Source organism: Sorex araneus, chromosome 4, assembly GCF_027595985.1.
Source record: "Sorex araneus isolate mSorAra2 chromosome 4, mSorAra2.pri, whole genome shotgun sequence".
Lineage (NCBI taxonomy): Eukaryota > Metazoa > Chordata > Mammalia > Eulipotyphla > Soricidae > Sorex > Sorex araneus.
In genome coordinates, this window is record NC_073305.1 from 219,378,152 (window position 1) to 219,395,411 (window position 17,260).

The window sequence follows — 17,260 nt, forward strand, 5'->3', positions numbered from 1 at the left end:
GCAGGGCTCCAGAAACGCTAACGAATGACGTCCCCAGCTGGTTCCTTGTTCCAGGGCTGCAGAGTCCCCAGGATACTCCCGGGTGGGGGCTGGGGGACGGCATCATGGACTCGGGGACAAAAGGCAGCCCAGGGACCCGAAGGAAAGAAAGGAGGTTGGAAACCGTGGCTAGAAAGTGAGACGCAATGAAGAAGACAAAGAATTCTTGCCCAACGCTCTCCCCGCCCTCTTGGCTGGGGTTGTGCCCTCTCAGCCTCCCCCCTGCGACCTGCTTCCTGAGATCCATCTCCTAAGGAGCACCTGTGAGGGGTGACTGTCTTCCTGGGACAGGCAAAAAAAAAAGAAAGAAAGGAAGAAAGAAAGAAAGAAAGGAAGGAAGGAAGAAAGAATCGAGCCCTTGAAAATCACCTCCCTTCAAAGGTAGGGAGCAGGCTTATGTAAATGAATGCAAATCACATGCAAATGAGCCCTGGTCCCCAGGGCGCCCGACTGGTACCTGGAGGAGACCCTGGGGAGGGCCCAGCCCGAGGCTGCGGCCACACTGTCAGGAAGACGGACACCGGGAGCCCAGTTTTAATTTCTCCGGCAGTTGGTGTAGGTCCCCAGGCCTCGAGAATCCCGAGATTTGGATCAAGGACATTACACGGAACAATGAGGCTTACAACAAAAGGAGGAGCGCTGATAAAAAGCCGCTGCCGGGGCTCTCCCGGGCCCCAGCCAGGCAATGGAGCAGGGATCCGCCTGCTGGGGGCTCGCCCAAGCCCCCCGTGGGGCTGCTGACACCCCGCCTATCCTCAGGGCCGCTTCTCCAAGGCAGCGGGTTGCCTCCGCGGGGAACCGGGGCCACGACGGCCTCCTGGAGACCTGCCTCCTCCTCCCGGCCTCCGCCTGGCCAGGAGGATGGTGTGTGCAGAGACACTCGCCAGAGCACCTGAGGGCGCCCTGCATCGGGGACAGAGCAGGAGGACGCCCTGCATCGGGGACAGAGCGGGAGGACGCCCTGCATCGGGGACAGAGCGGGAGGGCGAGAGGAGGGAACAGCCCGCGGCCCACGGATGCGTTCCACGGCGTCTTCTCTCAATAAGCTTCTGCGCAGAATCTGTGCGTCCCCATCGCCCGTGACAAGCCAGGGCCTGGGGCTCTCCAGGACATCCCCGGGAAGGCCCAGATTAAGCAGGGGCCTAGGCTGCTCCCCCTGGATAGCCCAGCGGGAGTCGACCGAGGGCCCCTCCCCCGTTCCCGGTAACTCACTGTCCCTTCTGTTCCCCGCTGTCCATGTGGCTACGAGGCCACGGGGCAGGGCAGTGTGACGGCAAATCAGGGCCATCTTCTCTCTCTTGTGTGGACACAGAGTTTGTGTGACGCAACATGACAGTGGAAGGGGGCTTAGGAAGATGGGACAGAGACCACGGGCACCCGCCTGGCACACACAGGGCCCTGGGCGCCCTCCCTGGCACTGGAGGCCCCCAGCACGGTGGGTGTCACCCCTGGTGCCCCCAAGGTTCTGCCTGGGAGTCAGAGGAGAGAGCAAGATAAGAAGGAAGAAAGAGGGGCTGGAGCAATAGCACAGCGGGGAGGACATTTGCCTTGCACACGGCCGACCCGGGTTCAATCCTAGCATCCCATATGGTCCCCTGAGCACCGCCAGGGGTAATTCCTGAGTGAAGAGCCAGGAGTAACCCCTGTGCATCGCCGGGTGTGACCCAAAAACCAAAAAAAAAAAAAAAGAAGAAAGACGGTCCGTTCCCCGCTGTGCCCCGTTCCCCGCTGTGCCCCCATCCCCCACACCCTCCTTCCCTTGGGCATCGCCCTGGCCGGGCGTGGGGGTGTCTGACTGCTCCGTCCTTACGCTCAGAGGCGACTCGGGGACCCAGCTTCCCGTGGACAGTGCCAAAGAACTCACTTCTCCGGGGAACCCAGTGGTCACTCACGGTCCAGGGCCCCGAGCCCTGTCCTTGACCTCCCGGGGAGCCCCAGAGCCCCCGTCCCGGGTCTTGCTCTCTCCACAGGCCCCCACCGGAGTGACCCATCTGAGCGGGCACCCACGGCCCGTGGTGGCAGCCCGGACTGGGCTTCTCACTGCCACGCACGCGGCTATGGCGCATCTCTGGCCTTTCCCGGTCCAGCCCCGGCCGCGCCTGGCCACCACACTCCTCTACTCTGCCCGCCCTCGGCATGCCGAGCACTCGGCTGGGTCTGTGGGTAAAACGCCTGGTCCCTGAGCAGCCCAGTGTACCCCCGTCCCCGCTCAGAGGTGAGGGTCCCGTCTGGGAAGGCGCCAGCCCCGGAGAAGGAGCCCGGTGGTCTCTGGGGCAGGGGACGTCCCGACAGGGGGATTTTCGTGGGTCCCGGGGTCGATGCTATGAGCTCCAGAGCCAAGCGGGGAGGGCTGGGGACCGGAACCCACGTCCTCCGGGACACCTCGGTGCTCCCCATCCCAGTGCTCTTCAAACTTTTCCTCACTGTGACCCTCTTCCCGCCTCTGGTTCTTCCCCGTGTCCCCCCAGTCCTCCCGGCTGCCCCCTCCTCTCCTGCCTGGAACCCTTCCTGGCCCTGATGCAACTTCTGACTCGCGGTCTCGTGGACTACCCGGGCTGGCTGTGCTGCCGCCAAGCTCGGCCTGGACCTGTCCACGTGGCCCCTGGCCCCTGGTCTGGGCTGGTGGGACACGGTTCTTAGACACGGACTCCAAGAGAGGCGTGAACGAGATGGGGCTCAAGGGTGCCCTGGGGGTGACCCTAACTGGGGGGGGGCTCTCACGAAGGGCCATTTTGCCGCCTGGGTTGGGGGGCATGAACGAGGTGGTTCACTTATGGCCGAACTGTCCACAGAACTGTAGGTCTGTACGGGGGACACCGTGACACCAGCGACAATCTGTTTGCACCAACGCCCCCAGCACATAGGTCAGGGCAGAGTGCGAGCCCACAGCCAACCCCCCTGCAGGCGTTCTGGGGAGTGGGGTGGGGTGGGGTGGGGGGAGCCAAGTTGCCTGCTCTGTGCTTCAAAATGTATTTTTGTCTTTTCCTTAATGTCATTTTCTTATTTTTAATACGTTTGCACTTTCCCATCTCAAATGTTAAGTAAAAAAAATTCTGTATGTTTCCCCCGATGAGAGCATAAAATTATGTTAACTTCAGAAAACCCATTTTTTTTTAAAAAAAAATGAATGAAAGAAAGAAATGGGGTCAAGAATGTGACTCGAGCTAAAGAGAGGCTCAGTGGCAGTGAGGCCCTGGAGCCCACTGCCGGCACCTGGGGACACCCCATCCCACTGTCAGTGGCCCCCAGGGCCGTAGGAGAGTCGCTTTATGGGCATTTATCTCCCATCTCGCTTCAGCCCAGGCATCTGCATCTGGCAGAGCACTTAGCATTGTTTTTGCTAAATCAAGCTTAAAAACACTTTATTCAGGGGCTGGAGCAATAGTGCAGCGGGGAGGGTGTTTGCCTTGCACGCGGCCGACCCAGGTTCGATTCCCGGCACCCCATAGGGTCCCCCGAGCACCGCCAGGAGTCATTCCTGAGTGCAGAGCCAGGAGTAGCCCCTGAGCATCGCCAGGTGTGACCCAAAAAGCAAATAAATAAATAAATAAATAAATAAATAAATAAATAAATAAATAAATAAATAAATAAACCTCCCCTTTTTTTCAGTATGGGTGGGGTCCTCTTTCCCACCTGGTGAATGGCTGTGCTCTTCCCTATAGCTTAAAGTTTCTTGTTTGTTTGGGTTCCGTTTGGGGGCCACACCCAGCAGTGCTCCAGGGATCCTCCCAGCAGTGCTCAAGAGGCATGAGGGCACCGGAGACCAAGCTCCTGGGGTGAGGCCCTTGCCTTCCCCGCTGTGCTGTTTCTCTGGCCCTGACCCTTCTTTTTGTTTGTTGGGGGCCACACCGGGAGACGCTCTGAGGGTCCTCCTGGCTCTGCACTCGGGGCCAGATGAGAAGCCGGGCACTGGACCTGGGTTGGCCTCGGGCCGAGCAGGCGCCTTGTCCACTGTGCCATCGCTCCAGCCCCACGAGCCTTCCTCCGTCTTGGCACGAGGAAGCATGTGATTACCCTACTCGGAGCTGCCCACCCTCTACTGCCCCATTTCTTTTTTCTTTTGGGGGCCACACCCAGCAGTGCTCAGGGGTGACTCCTGGCGATGTTTGGGGGGACCCTACGGGATACGATGCTGGGGACTGAACCCGGGTCAGCCACACGCGAGGCAAATGCCCTCCCCACTGTACTGTTGCTCCAGCCCCTCCCCCATATGTTATAAGAGAGCTTTATCCCGAGAAGGATTCGAGAATCCAAAGGTCCCACCCACTTCCTGATTCGAGAATCCAAAGGTCCCACCCACTTCCTGACCCTGCCTGTATGTGTGTCTTTTTATCCCGAGCCTCTTCGGAAGTCTACGAGGGGATGAGGGAAGAAATGCCCCATCGTCACGGCTCCCGTGGGGCAGGACACCGTCTCCTGCTGCTCCCCAGAGCCAGAGAGGAATTCGGGCCTCGTTCCATCCCACACGCACCCCTGTGCTCCACTGCGACACCCCAAGAAGCCCTCGGAAGGGTGCATCCTGCCACACAAGCCTCCAAGCCAGAGCCCCACACTGGGCTGAGCCTCCCGGGGCTGATTAATGGGTGATGGACGCTCAGGAGGGACAGGGCGTGGGGTCCAGGGACAGAAGCCCTGAGCTCCTTCACCTGACGCATCAAACCATCCGTGATGGGCCAGGAGCGACCGTGGCTCCGGCCCTCTCGGGAGAGATGCAGAGAGGGGCGAGGGCACTTCTTGGGAAATCGCAGACCGCCTGTGCTGTGAGAAGTGTCTTCCTGATTCAGGGGCTCGCTGGAAGCAGTCACCACCGAGGGCAGCGGCAAACAGAAGCAGAGAGCTCCCACCACCTGGTCCCCAGGCTAAGCACCCAGCAGATTCAGAGGTGGAGAGCGAGTCTTCAAGGAGGCCTGTTCTCCCGGGGATCCAGACGGAGGAGGTGCCGCCAGCACACCTTCCCCAGATGGAGCCCCGGCGACACTGAGCAGCAACTAACACGGCTCTGGGACCAGGGACTGGGACAACTCCGCACCGCGGGGGGGCACTGGAGTGGGGCGGTGCCAGCCCAGCCTCCAAGTGGCCCCGGCTGCCGGAAGTCACACCCTCGACCCACCCTCGGCGCCATCTTGCCACATTCAACAGAGAAGCCGGGCCTTCTGGTGAGCAACGCGGCCGGAGAATGCTCCGGACCCGAGACGGGGCCAGCAACACCAGGGATCCAGATGGAGGAGGTACAGCCAGTACACCTTCTCCAGATGGAGCCCCGGCGACACTGAGCAGCAACTAACACGGCTCCAGGATGCGGGACTGGAACAACTTTGAACCACGTGGCCACTAGTGCAGCCACACGACCTTTTCTAAAATCTGAAAACATACAGTCTTTTAATGGAAAACTAATTATCAAATGCTTCCTTGGTAGTAGGGCTGTCTTTCTTGGTGGGAAACTCCAACAAAAATAGTGAGTTTTGTGTTGAAATATGGAACATAATGAAGGTAAAGAGAAAATGAAGTGAAATTCATCAGTTATGCAGTTGGGGATGGGGGGCAGGGGAGGGGGTATACTGGGGTTTCTGGTGGTGCAATATGGGCACTGGTGAAGGGATGGGTGTTTGAATATTGTATAACAGACATAAACCTGAGAACTTTGTAACTTTCCACATGGTGATTCAATAAAAATTTTTAAAAAAATAGGAAAAAAAAAGAAGGCATGTCCTCACTCACCGTTTGTATACGGGTTGACCGTCTTCTTATTTGTCATTACACGTGCCGTGGCATTATTTACCTACGTACATAGAAAATTCAAGTGAGTGTGTATTCCAGGGCGGGGGCGAAGTTCAATTAGTGGCATGCATTATGGCTGTGATTACTTATTAAAAGAAAAAAAAACAACTAAAATGCATTTTAATTTATAAAAGGCAGTAGGTGCATAACAAAAAAAATCATACATTTTGATAATTACATTTACTTCATCACCATTTTAACTTCCAAATCATTTCAATAAAGCAATGTCATATCATTGAACAATTTAATAAGGAAGACAGTAAAAGCAAATTAAAAGAAACCGCATAATTGAAGATTTAAAAGCATGCATGTACTCCATGGTAACACAGAAACGATAATTTGGTTTGTTTTTTTTTTCCAACGGAAAATAAGGTTCAAATGAAGGGACATGCAGTGGAGAAGAAGAGGGGGAGACGAAGTACAAGGGACATCAATGTCAAAGGGACAAACAAATTGTAGCCGTATGCAACACTGGAGAAGGGGACGGGCCATCGGGAAGCAACAACTAAGCATTCAACACTCGGAACAAGAGCCTTCAACATTGCAGGAATTAACGAAACCATTCAAGCTTCAAAGTCACAGCTAACAAAAGGGGAGGAGGAGGGTGCATCGTGTCACACAATACGGAGTTAACACTCTGAGTAAGATGTGCACCGGTCATGTCTCAATCCAATTAAAGCCTCCAGGCTAGCTGGGACCGTACACTCAGTGACAGGCGTACCAATACCCAAAAAAATAGAGCATCAAGAAAACTTAATACAACAAGTCAAAAAAAGTCACGTGGTAGAGAGATATGTAGAGAGAGATCAGCACTAAAAAGTACGTGAGACGGCAGATGGGTGTCACCACTTACCATTCACCACCATCGTCAGCATGGTTTGTGTACAGTTACCATGGTTACTGAGTTGGGTGAGGGGCCTAAGCGTTATCGTCGGAGGGGGGAAATGAAAGGCAAAATATGCAACATCTTACTCCAAAGACTAAAGCAATCGTCACTGGTATTTTTTTTCTTTTTTTTTGCTTTTGTTTAAGTTTTAACCAAGATGGCCCTGTGGCCAGGTGAGGGAGGCCCAGTGGTAGGAAAGTAGCTTCAGTGTTTGCGATTGGTAGCTGGGTTACTCTCACTGTCACTGTCATCCCGTTGCTCATCGATTTGTTCGAGCGGGCACCAGTAACGTCTCTCATTGAGAGACTTATTGTTACTGTTTTTGGCATATCCAATAGTCTGGGTTACTATGTGTATATATATACATATATATGTATGTATATATATATTTTTTTTTCCCAGGGAGAGAGGCCAGGTATTGGACAGGAAGCCCTGTTTGGCCATTCACTTGATTATCAAAATAACAGAAAGCTTCCAGCAGGCTGCTGGCGGGGGGAAATAAGAGCAGGCCCCGTGAGGACCTCTCTCTCTTTTTCTTTTTCTTTTTATTTTTTCGTTTTGGTTCTTTGGGATGCTCTTTCGTTGACGCTTGGATTGAATCTGGACACCACTGTGGATCCCTCATCAACCCTGCCGTGGAAAGAAAAAGAAACGGAAAACAAAACAGAAGAAGGAAAAACGGCCCTGCCCTGTCCTTTCCGTGACTGCTCGGCAGCTCTGCGTGCCGGGAACCTCCGCTCCCCGGACCCTACACCACCCGGAGCCTCCAGAGAGCCCGGAACTCAGCCTCCTTCCTGCCTCACTTTGGCCGACCACCTTCCAGCAGTGAAGAAGAGTCACTGACTCGAGTCAAATGAAAAAAAAAAAAAAAACCAAAAGTAAGGCCAGTTCTCCTATTTATATATAAATTTAGATAGATATATATAAACAATGAGAAGGAAACGGGGTCACATACAAGACACAAAAGATGCATCTGAAACAGCAAATGAGCGTGAAGCAGACATTTATAAAAAAGATGAAAAGGAAAATATTTGGGACATGCACCTCGATTTTACGGCCCTCTACCACGGTGCCGTGTAATTTCTCCCTCGCCCTGTCGGCATCGGCACTATTTTCGAAAGTTACGAAACCAAATCCCTGCATGCAGGAGGGAGAAGGGAAAATAACATGCAGATTATTATTTCAGTCCACGACCACTGGGTAACGTTCTCTTGCTTTAATTTCTATGTCTTGTCCTGGCTTCGGTTCTGTAACATGCAAATTAGAGAAATTATAAGAGTACTCAAATGTGCAATCGGTAAGCGACAAATGTGAACAAGATTCTTTTTTTTTCCCCTGTCACCAGTTAGCTGTAACCCCAGAAGAATTCAAAGGACGATACCAAAAATACATTTCTAAATGTCACTACAGAAGAAAATAAATCGAACAGAAAGAAAATGAGATCAAAATAAACGTACAGTGTCTTCACAGAGAATAAAATGAAATAATGAGAGGGAAAAAAAAAAAGGGAACCACTTTCTGGACATGCAAATTAAGAATAAGATAAAATAAACCGTGTGCAGGAAATTCAACAGTGAATGCCCGATCTCCTAACGTCACCTACAGTGTCATGCCGTGTGCTTTTAAGAACATCTCTTCCCCATGCAAGTTTAGGGTTATTCAAATTGGTCGATTCTATAGCCTTTACTTCTCAAAAACAAAAATTAGAAATCTAAAAAAAAAAAAAAGGAAAAGAAAAAGAAAAAAAATCTTTTGATAATAACTCTAAAACTCTTGGAGCTAGTAAACAAAAGAACCATATGAAATGAATAGAAACAAATATCAGTTGATTAATAATGCAAACAGTTCAAATAATGGTTTTTTTTTATTGTAGTCATAACATAGTAACTCTCCCCGCCAAGACCAAACATTCTGTCGGTTCCTCAACCACTTCCTGCAGCGAAAAGCGAAATGGGGATGTCAGGGTCAGGCTGAAAGCAGCCGTATTTCTATTAACAGGGGGGCGCACAGAACGCCCCAGAACGTCACTGACCAGGACACGCTGCCCATTTCGCCTTTCGCTGAGATGGGAGGACGAAGACGCCCCTCCCCCCACCAACAGAATCTGTGTTAATCAGTAAAATACAACCCCCCTAGACTTGGCACTGCTAAATCATCTTTTACTTATTCCATGGAAGTCGTTGTTGAGACGAGCACAGAACACAGTATTTGTAAGGCCCTAGAGCTGTTTGTCCAGTGTTCGGAAATATACGCCAACCCTTTGGACCTACTGCGTTGCACATTTGCCCTCTGCCTGGGTTTTCAGTGTGCCAATGGGAGGCCGACACGGGGCGAGGTGGGCACACCTCCTGGGCACCAGGGACACGAGGGGATGGGTCACGGGGGCAGTGGCTTGGGAGCCTCAGCCCGGGCGGACGATCGGGACCCACAGGTGTCCGGCCACGCAGAGCAGCCCAACCACCACGGCCCAGGGCAGAGTGTGGTCTCCGCTGGCCGAGGGCATGTGGGAGCATCCACAACGGAGCCCGCAGAGCATGACGCCAGCTAGGAGAGAGGATGACCTGATGGATTCTCGGGGAAAACGAAAAACAAAGAGCAAAGGTCTTTCTGCTTGGCCGGGGGGGGGGGGGGGTCGGGCCTGGGGAATGTCTCCGAGGGAGGAAGTCTGAGGGGGTGAGGTGCAGATTACATGAGTGAGTTTTTCCTCCCTTTCTTTCTTTCTTTCTTTCTTTCTTTCTTTCTTTCTTTCTTTCTTTCTTTCTTTCTTTCTTTCTTTCTTTCTTTCTTTCTTTCTTTCTTTCTTTCTTTCTTTCTTTCTTTCTTTCTTTCTTTCTTTCTTTCTTTCTTTCTCTTCCTTCCTTTCCTTTCCTTTCTTTCTCTTTCTTTCTTTCTTTCTTTCTTTCTTTCTTTCTTTCTTTCTTTCTTTCTTTCTTTCTTTCTTTTCCTTTTCTTTTTGCTTTTTTTTTTTTTTGCAATGCTCAGGGGTTACTCCTGGCTCGTGCACTCTTGAATTACTCCCAGCAGTGCTCAGGGACCCTATGGGATGCTGGGAATCGGACACGGGTTGGCCACGTGCAAGGCAAACGCCTTCCCCGAGTGTGTGAGTTCTGAGGCAGCCTCTGCAGAAGGACGCTACTCAGTGAGAACACGCCAGGGACCCACGTGGCTCGGAAATAAACACGCTCTGAGGGTGAAAGCCAGACCATGGGGTGTATGCCCAGCCGTCAGCTTGGCCTCTGGGCCCGAGTGTATATGTCCTATGTAGCCGCCCACCAGAGAGCAAAGGGCAGCTGGGTGACCACCTAGGTCCACCCCTGAGCTCACAGCGCTAGACCCCTCGGGATCCCAGGACGGAACCTGGAAACCCACCTGCCGGCCAGCCCCCATCTGAGCTGGGGATATCGGGATCCCCGGCTTGTCCCAGCCCACTGAGCATCATGAAAGGAAGGTTCTGGATCCGGAGACCTGCTCCAGTCTGTGGACAGCTTCTAGAAGGCAGGTGTGCACCGGTGAGCGTCCCGAGGGGCGTCTCCCTGGCTGCTACTGAGGCCTTGGGGATCTAGGGGTCTGCTCCAGACCCTCGTCTGTTCACCGGAGTCTGGGCTGGCGGGTCACCCCGGGGGTGGGGGCTGTGGTTCTTCTGGGCTCAATTCTCTCAGAGTCAAGACAAAACCCACAGTGGGGTGGGCGGAGCAGGGGCGGCTGTCACTGGCAGCAGCTACTCCCAAGTGGGGAGCTGGTCGGGGCGGGGCTGCTGGAACTGGGCATGTAAGGGTGTCCCCAGGAATCATACCCCCGTGCCACCCCGTCTCAAAGCAGCACACGGATGTCGGGAGCAACAAGAGGCGGCTTGAATCCCAAGGGAAGCTCAGAGACAAGCTCCGTCCCTGTCCCACAGTGACCTAGACGCAGGGTCACCCGAAGATTCTCTTTGCTTCTGGGCTAACACTTGTTGTTTTCTGCTCTCTCTCTCTCTCCCTCCCTCTCTCTGTCTCCCTGTCTCTCTGTCTCTCTGTCTCTGTCTCTCTGTCTCTCTGTCTCTGTCTGTCTCTGTCTCTCTGTCTCTCTGTCTCTCTCTCTCTCTCTTTCTCTCTCTCCCTCTCTCTGTCTCTGTCTCTCTCTCTATCTCCTTCCCCCGCCTCTCTCCTTATGGCAGTGTTTAATATTTCAAATTTCAAGCTAGTGGGATCACTTGTTGAGGTCTGCCCAGTTGGGGCTCAGAAACAGCGCCCCAGGGTCAGGAGAGGTGGCTCGGTGGTAAGGCAGGGCCTTTGCATGTGCAAGACTCGGATCTTTCCCTGGAACCACAGAGGTTCCCCCGAGCACAGGGTCAGGGGTGAGGCCTGAGCATAGCCAGGTTTGACCCAGACACCAAAGAGAGGGAAGGGAAGGGAAGGGAAGGGAAGGGAAGGGAAGGGAAGGGAAGGGAAGGGAAGGGAAGGGAAGGGAAGGGAAGGGAAGGGAAGGGAAGGGAAGGGAAGGGAAGGGAAGGGAAGGGAAGGGAAGGGAAGGGAAGGGAAGGGAAGGAGAGGGGAGGGGAGGGAAGGGGAGGGAAGGGGAGGGGAGGGGAGGGAAGGGGAGGGAAGGGAAGGGAAGGGGAGGGAAGGGAAGGGAAGGGAAGGGGAGGGGAGGGGAGGGGAGGGGATGGGGGAGCGGAGGGGGGAAAAGGAAGGAAAAGGAAGGGAAGGGAAGGGTAGGGAAGGGGAGGGGAGGGAGAGTAGAGGAAGGGAAGGGAGGGGGAAATAAGGAGAAATGAAAAGAGAAAGAAAGGAAAAGGGAAAAAGGAAAAGAAGAAAAAGGAAAGGAAAAGGAAAGAATAAAAGAGGGGGCCACGAGGACCACCTCAGTGGTGCTCAGGGGCCCGGGCAGTGCTGGGACCCAAAGCCGGGCTCCCCCGGGAGGGTCTGTGTGTGCCGTGTGCTCTCCGCCCTCCCACCTGCTCCCTGTCCCGGCTCCTGACACCAGCCCGCCCCTCACCTCACCTCCCTGACTCATCCCATTCCACTTTCCTTTTTGCATGTTTTTTTCTTTTTCTTTTTAGTTATGTAGTATATATTTTTAGGTGAGAACTAAAAGTTGGGGTTTGTTTTATATTAATAAAAATCACTGTCACTGTCACTGTTATCCCATTGCTCATCAATTTGCTCGAGCGGGCACCAGTAACGTCTCCATCGTGAGACTTGTTGTGACTGTTTTTGGCTTAGCGAATACACCACAGGGAGCTTACCAGGCTCTGCCGTGCGGGCGGGATACTCTCGGTAGCGTGCCGGGCTCTCCGAGAGGGGCGGAGCAATCAAACCCGGGTCGGTACCTACCACTGTGCTATCGCTCCAGCCCATTAATACAAACACAACATTTTATCTCTCTTCCCTCCCCAGCCCAGCCCCCTCCCAAGAGAAGCGTTAAAGCGCGCTGGCGGGCTGAGGGAGCTGTTTCTTCTCTTTCGTGTGAAACCCCAGTCCTCCAGGCTCTCGGGAACCGCTCTGACGCAGAGAGCGCCTCACCGGCTGGAAAGACAGCCCGCATCGCAGCTCCCGGCAGCCCCGAGCCTGCCGCCAGGGCAGGGAAGCCACTCAGGGAGGAACAAGGACAGTGCAGACCCCCCCCAGAGAGCGCCAGGCCCTGGACGAAAGCAGGAAGTTTCCCAGGCCCGGGCAGGGGGGAGCGGGGGGCATCGTCCGAAGTAGAAGACATCAGGGGAGAAGGATCCTCGTCCCCTCTCTCAGCCGTGTCCCGCAGAGAACTCAAACCCGGGACCCGACGGTCTTGGTGACAACATAAGCCTTGGGCCTTGGGTTACCAAACTGAAACGACCCAGTAGGATGCTGCCCAGCTCTGAGCAGCGTCCATCCCTAGCGGTCACTCTCGGTAGAGGGAGAGCACTTTGCTCTCTGGGTGCTCGGACGCTTCTTCAACGCCCCAGGACAGGCCTGAGTCACGGCCCGGCTGGGGCCTGTCCAGCGGGAGACATGTCCTTTGAACCAAGTTCCTTCTCAGAAACGAGGCCGTGGGGGCGTCATGGGGGTGGGGCTGGCACGGGGGTGGGTGTGGGGGAGGGGGCGGCAGTATTCCATTTGGTGCTTCCTACAGGTCTAGAAGTTTCCAGGGCAACTAACAGCCATCCACCTACAGGCTGGCAATTTCTGGACGGTCTCCAAGCAAACAATCACAAAACAACCACCCCAAAGCCAAGAGAACGGACAGACGCGGCTAAAGGCTCTGGGTCTGAATCCCAAAGCCCCAGAGAGGTGCTAATCACGGGCATGACGGAGGAAGCATTAAAAATAGCACGTCCATTTTGCTTTCGGAATAGCAAGAGATATCCTCCTAATGTCCCCCAGAAGGCTCTCGAAGGGAACGAGGTGGTGTTCTCCCGGCAGGGAAAGTCACACAACGAACATAAAGAAGAATCGAAAAACAAAACACAAAAACCACCACCACCAAAAAGCCAAAGCCCAAACCCGAACCAAAAAACCCTCAAACCAAAATAAAACCAACCCCAAGCCCCCACGCCAAACTAGCGCCCTAAAAGGCAGGCGCCCTAGGGTGCTGACTTAGAAGGAAGTGGGGAAGTGGCGTTCTGGACCATCGTTTATCATTCTGCAAAACATACGCAGGGGGCCGGAGCGATAGCACAGCGGGGAGGGCGTTTGCCTTGCACGCGGCCGACCCGGGTTCAATCCCCGGCATCCCATATGGTCCCCCAAGCACTGCCAGGAGTAATTCCTGAGTGCAAATCCAGGAGTAACCCCTGAGCATCGCTGGGTGTGACCCAAAAAGAAAAAAAAAACATACGCAGGCTTGGGAGGGGGATGGGAGGAGCCAGGCGCCTCTCGCTCTGAAAGTGCTCGGCCCTGCTGGGAAGGTTTCCGTCCCTCCAGGACCCAGGTGGTAGTTCAGTGCCCAAAGCAGGCACCGAGTTCAAATCCCCATATCACAGGATCCATCGGACACGAAGGTGTGATCCAGGGGGTCCCAACCCGATCGGGGCCTGAGAAACGGCCCCCTTCGTTGCCTGCGCATCACAGGTTGTGGACCTTGATGCTCTGAGGTCCTGTTCGGAAGGTTCGCCATAAAAAAAAAATGTTAAAAAAAAGAAAAAAGGTTCTGCAATGCTTATTTCATAGCCCAGCAGAGTTCACGGCTTCTCCTCACAGCCTAGCGGAAAACCCCAAGACCTTGAACTGGCAGATCCGGACAGTAGAATGGAGTCATCAGTTTTTGTTTATTTCTTACTCGCCTTTGGGCCAGAGAAAAGGGAAGACAGGGAGATGGGAAGAGGGGAGACAGAGAGATGGGGCGATGGGGAGATGGGAAGACAGGGAGAGGGGGAGACGGGGAGAGGGGGAGACGGAGAGATGGGGAGACAGGGAGACAGGGAGATGGGGAGACGGGGAGACAGAGAGATGGGGAGAGGGACATTTCCTCCCTCCATTCCCCAGGCAGCCTCCTGTTCACTGCAGACCTAGCGCCGGAGAGAGGAGGAGGTTACAGATTCCCCAAAGGGTAATCGATTCCGTGTGGGCTTGCAGGGGGAGGGGGCTGGGCGGCTCACAGCTGGCGCTTGCCACTTCCAGAAAAACCAGTCCTCAGTGATCCTGGCTGCCAGCGTGTCCTGAATTGCCTGCGGAAGGGAAGCGGGAGGCTAAAAGCAGGAGCTGGAAGCTGGAAGCGATTTTTGGGCGAAAGCCACTTTCGAGGTTCAGGGCAGGATGCAAGGGGAAAGGAGGTAACGCTGGGCCCCCGGCCGGGCGGCCCTGGGCGGAGAAGGGGCTTTTCACTCAGCGCTTCTCCTTCTTCGGGCTCGGCGGTCAACACTTCAGCTCTTTTATTCACCCAGGAGCCCTCAGTGGCTGCGAATCTGCCCCAGTGCACAGACCCTGTGTGTGTGTGTGTATGTCTGTGTGTGTCTGTGTGTGTGTGTCTGTGTGGTGGGTGGGTGGGAAATGGAGATTCTGCACGGGGTCTGGATTTTCTGGGGGATATGCAAAGAGGCCACTTAAAGCGACAGTCCACATTCCAAGCAAGTCTAAAATGGGAAGATGCATTTTGGGGCATTTGAAGGAGAGTCCTGCGAATTTCACCGAAGCAGATGGAGAGGTCGGGTCCCGATTTCTGAGTACCTCATTCCAGCCCTGGCCGAGGCTCCCGCATCTCTGCTAAGATCCTTGAGGATGTGGGAGATTAGAGAGAGGGTGTTTGGGGTCAAATTTTTTCTCTCCCCTCCCCCCAATCAACAAAACTGCACTCTGAAGGTGCTGGAGTGACTCAGTGAAACTCCCAAGTTTTCACGAGTGCTGTGAGTGCTAGGAAAATGTAATCTCAAAAAAAAATGGCTTCTTAGAGAAAACGAAAACCTCAAAGCAATGGCAAATTGCAAACCACGTATTGGTAAACAGGCTAATGAATACAATTATAGTCAAAGGGTTGGCGTATAGGAGGGCCTCTCCCTGCACCCCAGGAAGAGAACTGTGCTTTATTAATACAGAGTAACCACATATTTACCTGCTCATGAGACTAGCAACTCAGTTTTTAATATAAAGAACATAATTATCACTGAAAAACAAAATGTAGCAACATTATTTCTTTTCTTTTCTTTTTTTTTAAGCATGGGTAATTTTCTTCTCGGGACCTGCTATCTAGGTAGCTAGCGATAGATATAAAACAGCAATTCCGAAGGACCCCCTGAGACGTTTGGAACAGAGCCCGATGCCTTGCCCACCGTTTTAAAAGCGGGAGGTGGTCTCCAAAGGACCTTCCCCCCCTTCAGGACCGGCAACCGGGATGCTGATTAAAACAGTACGGCTGTTCCCCAGGATTCTAACAAATGCGTTCACATAAAGCCAAACAGTTCCAAAGTGAATTAAGTTGCTTACCTTTGAGCCTCGCTCATTAAAAATAATTTCAACATCTAAGATTTTACCAAATTGCTGCAAAGAAACAGAAATATTTTATAAGCGTGAAGACAAGCAGAGAAAATCAGCTGATGGCTGGGGAGTGGGGCGGGGTGGGGGGCGGGCAGGGAGGGGAAACTGAGGCCCGAGACAGTGCTGGTGTTTTGAGTATCAAGTTACGTTGTGCTATCATCAGCGAAGGAGGGGCTGGACCCCAATGGCCCAGCGGGCTCCGTGTCCTGGCGGCAGACCCCCTTGAGTGCAGACCCCCTCGAGTGGCGTGGCCCGGGCGGCCGGGGTAGGCAATAGTTCAGCAAGACTTAAGACCCGCTTTCCCAGGCTCTGAAGTGCCCAGGCGAGACGTGCCCGGCCCCGACCTGCATCCCGTCAGTGACCAGGAGGAACGCCTGGGGAAGGGGGACTGTGGCGTCACACAGGCTGAGGGTGGAGGCCCCCTAGAAGCCAGAAGGGGCCGCAGGGGAGAAGGCGGTGAATGCCAACACCAAAGCAACTTCCCTCCCCCAGCCCCCAGAAAGCACTGGGTGCCCTGGAAGCCGGGAGCTTCCCTAAGTCCCGCCGAGGGAATGGACACCAAGGGGGGAAAAAATGGGGGTGGGGCTAATCCACACCTTCACACTGAGAAACAAATTTCAGGTGACAAAGAATTCAGGTATCCTGACAAAATTACCTGCAAAATACTGACATGGCTCAGTCATCTCTATTTTGGGTCCTTCAGAATTTTCATGGCCCCTGGGCCGTAACTAGACTAGCCCGAATGTCTGTTACCGAAAATTCAAATTCAACCACGATGTCTTATGTTGTTGCTGTTTTGTTCTGGGGTTGGTGGGTGGGGGGGAGATAAGCCACACCCAGCAGTGCTCAGGGCTTACTCCTGGCTCTGCACTCAGGGGTCATTGCTGGTGGGGCTTGGGGGACCCTGTGGGATGCCGGGAATTAACCTGGGTCGGCTGCGTGCAAGGCCAGCCCCTGACCTGCTGCACTTTTGCTCCAAATAAAATTGTTATTTTATTTGGCTAAACCTGGAGCGGGCATGGATGTCCCCCCTTGATTTCCTCTGACCCAGGAAGCCGGGAGCAGCTGACACCCTAATTCCTTCCCTGGGGTTGGCAACCCTTGCCACAGCCTTCCATCATGATGACTGGACGGGGCTGGTTTGAGGGTGGGTCTGGTGTACAACCTGGCAGTGAGAGATGGGGTGGACACTGAGGTCTACAGGTCACCCCAGTGTCCAGTGAGACAGCACAGGCTTGTTTTAGGGATTGGAAAGATAAATGAAACAGAATCTAAAGGAATATTTCCGTGTTGTGGTTCCTTTCTCTGGCCCTTGCCACAGGCTTCTGAGCTGGGAGTTTGCACATCCTTCACTCCCCGGGACACTCTGCACTGTGGGTCTGGCCCCCGGATAGAGAGCACGAGCCAGACTCTTGAGGGCAGAGGGACCCGAAGGAAAAGGAACAAAGGATGAGAACAAAGAGACAGAGGGTGGCTTACGGGACGAGGCCTAGGAGTCATAGACCAGAAGCGCCCAGAGGGCCCTGCTAAGATTGAGGGGGAGATTGTTCCAAGGACTGGAGTGCAGGGATGGCGTGATCAAGGCCCCAAGGTGGATCCCTGGTGCTGCGTGGCTGCCCCAGCCCTGCCA

The 17,260-nt window shown here is 53.9% G+C and overlaps 1 protein-coding gene across 34 annotated transcripts in view; it reads right to left on the reverse strand.

The window, feature by feature from the left end:
- The window catches only part of RBFOX1 (RNA binding fox-1 homolog 1), a 1,316,266-nt gene that overhangs the window by 101,386 nt on the left and 1,197,620 nt on the right, over positions 1–17,260 (reverse strand). For all 34 annotated transcript variants that reach the window (XM_055136054.1, XM_055136041.1, XM_055136046.1 and 31 more), the window contains 3 exons: positions 15,580–15,633; positions 7,748–7,840; positions 5,758–5,818 (listed from right to left, as the gene is read on the reverse strand). In XM_055136054.1, the coding sequence (XP_054992029.1) occupies positions 5,758–5,818; positions 7,748–7,840; positions 15,580–15,633 (208 nt within the window). The remainder of the gene's footprint in view (positions 1–5,757; positions 5,819–7,747; positions 7,841–15,579; positions 15,634–17,260) is intronic.